Source organism: Mycteria americana, chromosome 1, assembly GCF_035582795.1.
Source record: "Mycteria americana isolate JAX WOST 10 ecotype Jacksonville Zoo and Gardens chromosome 1, USCA_MyAme_1.0, whole genome shotgun sequence".
NCBI classification, from domain to species: Eukaryota; Metazoa; Chordata; class Aves; order Ciconiiformes; family Ciconiidae; genus Mycteria; species Mycteria americana.
Genome location: NC_134365.1, coordinates 116,370,958 through 116,374,290, shown reverse-complemented (window position 1 = coordinate 116,374,290; position 3,333 = coordinate 116,370,958). Strand labels below are relative to the sequence as shown.

Below are 3,333 nucleotides of genomic sequence, written 5' to 3'. Positions count from 1 at the left end.
CTTCAGAAACGTGCATAAGTTCTTAATTGTATGGTGAGCGCAGTTAGCTATGATTGTCAACTCTTTTAAGTGACTGAGGCATCTGAGTAGTGTTTCTCAATGTTAACTGCAAAACTGCTTTACCAAGTTACATTTTAGTGCTGAGAAGTTATAACACTGATAGTAATACACGAAGAAGGAACTACTTGTTTTTCTGAGTTTGTTGCATCCAAAAAGCTTCTGCAGAAAAACCCCTGTGAACCCTAAATCTGTAGCAAAGCCCTATGGTAGTGATGGACCTGCACAGCCAAAAGCATAGGCACAAATATACTAATTTTATGCTGCATCAATGAACACACAAGTGATGAAGTGTTACTCTTATAGAAGCAACTGAAACCTGTTAATGAAGTTGTGATATTTAAATTTCAGTAACAGAACTACTGACACAAACACTTCAGGTTCTGAGGAACTATTTATTTGTGACACTTCAACAGTTAGGGTCCAGATACTACAGCTTGTGTTGTACTGGCATGATGTTTCTTCAGAATGAAATTATATACGCAGTCTACAGAGAGAGATATGCTTCCTTGTGGAAGAGAAGCTGCAGGCATTTTATATTAGACAGTAAAACATTGCTTGAGCCTCAATTACAGGAAGTTTTATTTGGTCAGGATAGTGAGTTTAAGTCTGCATGACTACTTATGCACTTATAGATGTCTTTGGCAAATCTAATACAATGTCAAGGTACTAATGAGTCAGAATTGCAGGAAAGTTTGAGCCCTTGACAGTGGTGGAGACATAAGTAGTAGAAGTAGTGGCAGCAAGGTCATATGTGAAAGTTATTTGAATAGATCGTTCCAAGCTGTAAGAGTGAATCCTGTATTGCTGCATGTATACATGAGCAAAATGAGAAGTCTTCACACAAATTGACTTTTATATTCAATTTAGTTCTATCTTTAAGTTAAGTTTTCTTGGGTTTTGTTTTTTTAAAAAGCAATCACAGACAGTTAGGGTTGACTAGATCTAAACGTTGGCAGTTTCTATTTTCAGCATGTTGTATGTGGAAACAATATTTACAGAGTAGAGGTCAAAAGATCCCTTTGATACTTTTGTATAACAAGTAGTCATTTGATGTCCCTCACAGAGGCTGAAATCTTCTAAATAACAAAGGACTTGGTATGCTTGAAATCCTAAATGAAGCAAACAAGGGTACGTAAGTAATAGTTCAAAGATTTTAACCAGATTAATATTTAGTGTACATTTCAGAAGAAACTAAGGCATTGAGATTGAGAAGCAGCATGCCTGAAGCACTGTTAGTTAAGGTTTACTCTTTTCTGGAAAGGGAAGTCTACAGAATGCAGTGCTACACAGACTAGCAGTAATAATTATTAAAAAAGACAAGTATCAAACAGCTCTGAGCATCTGATTCATAAGTGCATTAATATTGATAAACAAATACCACAGCTCTTCAAAGTTTGCTCCTTCCCACTCGGAGCAATGAGGTAGTTGGCCTCAGTAAGTTTCTTTTATGTGTACTAGGCAAAGGAATAACCTTATGCTATTTAGTATGTTCTGTTTTGATTAAAGAAATGGGTGGTGTTCAGTGAGCTTTTAAGGCTACTAATGTAGCCTTAAACTATAGAGAGTGAAATTAAGTTGTTCCTAGTTGAAGCTTTAGTTGGGGGTCCATGCTTTTTGCACCAATCTGAAAAGCTGGAGGAATGTACCTGCAGTTAAAGCCCTTGAGCCTGCTCAATGAGGAAGCGGGGGAAAAAAAGTAAGTTTAGCTTCCATATTTAGTCAAGCCTTTTGACCCACATTAATCTTAGAGGAATTAAGGCCCAATCTTTCTGCTACCTTGGACTGTGTCTGAGTGAGTTTCCTTGGTTAACTGATATGTACAAGCAAGGCAGAATGGAAGTCTTCACAAGAAATGGCATCATTAAGTGGACAGTATGGAGATGATACTGCCAAATCGTGTAAAGGTGTTGCCTCTTTAGTTTATCTGACTGATAGAGAGAAAATAATCATGAAAATGGGAAAGAAAATGAAAGAAGCTAATAGAACAGGGAAATGTAGGAAGAAGTAGGTAAAAGACAACCAGGTAAAAATCTGGTTACTGTGGTAAAGAAAAAGATGGCAAAGTATGGAGCAAGGTGCTGTAGTTGTATGGCACTTGAGACAGAGTAATAGGAAGCTATAAATGCAAACAGAGATAAGGTATCTCCAGGTATTGGTGGCATGTACGGTTTGGCGCGCGTGTGTGTGGGGTCTATGTGTGCAAAAACATCACAGATCTAAAGAATTTTGAAGACATCTAAAACTTTAAACACGCTACTGAACACAAAATACTTGCCTTTTCACTTGTAGATTGATAGTTGGCCTTCTTTCTGTTAACAGAACAGGGAAGGAACATAGGTTAAATAGTGACTTTTCTGGTGTTAGTTTTAACCCTTTGAGAACCTTATTTATAAATGCATTTTTCCAGATTTCCAGCAATCCTTAGGGTTTTTTCCCCTCTTAGAAAAAAAGTTACAATAACAAATCCATTGAATGCTTGTAGATAGCTGTCACTATATCATGAACCACTGTCAAATCACCTTCCGTAGCTTGTCTTTTCAACTCTTCCAGTTATGCTTTTTGTCTAGTTCATGGCCAGTATAAATCACACAGTATTTTAAAATAATATTTGTATTTCTCTTTAGTACATTACTTTTTTTTTCACCTGCTATTACCTAGAAGTGTTAAGATAAACTTTTAAAAGAAAAAAATAAATTGGAGGCTAGCCTCCAGTGAAGCATGCAATTTTAGCCTTGTGTGGGAGCACTAAAATAGCTTGAGGAATTCTGATTTGCTACTCAGAAATTTAAGTGCATGAAATAAATCCATATCAAAGGAGTAGACCAGACACCCTCGGAAAGTTTCCACCAGTCATATTTTTATAAAACACTTCCTGAAATAATCTGTAGATACGGATATGAGGACAGTTCAATTTGGTTCTGATAATCTTTTGTCTTGTTTGAAGAGGAGAAGAATGCATGCCTGTAGCTGAGTTAGGGGTGTAAGCCCTAACTATGTGAAACAACACATCTCTGCATGTTTATCACAGTAATAATGCTTAATTAATTTTCTGACCAGCACACTGGTTCTAATAAGGGAACCAGCTGGTGTGTAGAATCAGGTTTATTTCAGTGTTCAAAAAAGCCACTGTATGAGAATCGTGAGAAAGACCTTAAGCAATCTTCACAGTTACTAAATCATCAGAAATGTAAATGAAGTTTGCAGTGATTTGTGTACTACTTGCATCAAGATACTTACTGGGAAGAGCTTTCCTCTGAAAAAGAAAAAAAAAAA

General features: G+C 36.5%; 1 protein-coding gene across 1 annotated transcript in view; it reads right to left on the bottom strand.

Moving 5' to 3' along the window:
- Nucleotides 1-465: 465 nt before the first annotated feature.
- JAM2 (junctional adhesion molecule 2) overlaps nucleotides 466-3,333 on the bottom strand; it is a 38,228-nt gene continuing 35,360 nt past the window's right edge. Inside the window, exons 8-10 of the mRNA XM_075516918.1 lie at nucleotides 3,298-3,313; nucleotides 2,336-2,369; nucleotides 466-1,169 (exon numbers count right to left, since the gene is read on the bottom strand). Of these exons, the coding sequence (XP_075373033.1) occupies nucleotides 1,137-1,169; nucleotides 2,336-2,369; nucleotides 3,298-3,313 (83 nt within the window). The 3' untranslated portion in view covers nucleotides 466-1,136. The remainder of the gene's footprint in view (nucleotides 1,170-2,335; nucleotides 2,370-3,297; nucleotides 3,314-3,333) is intronic.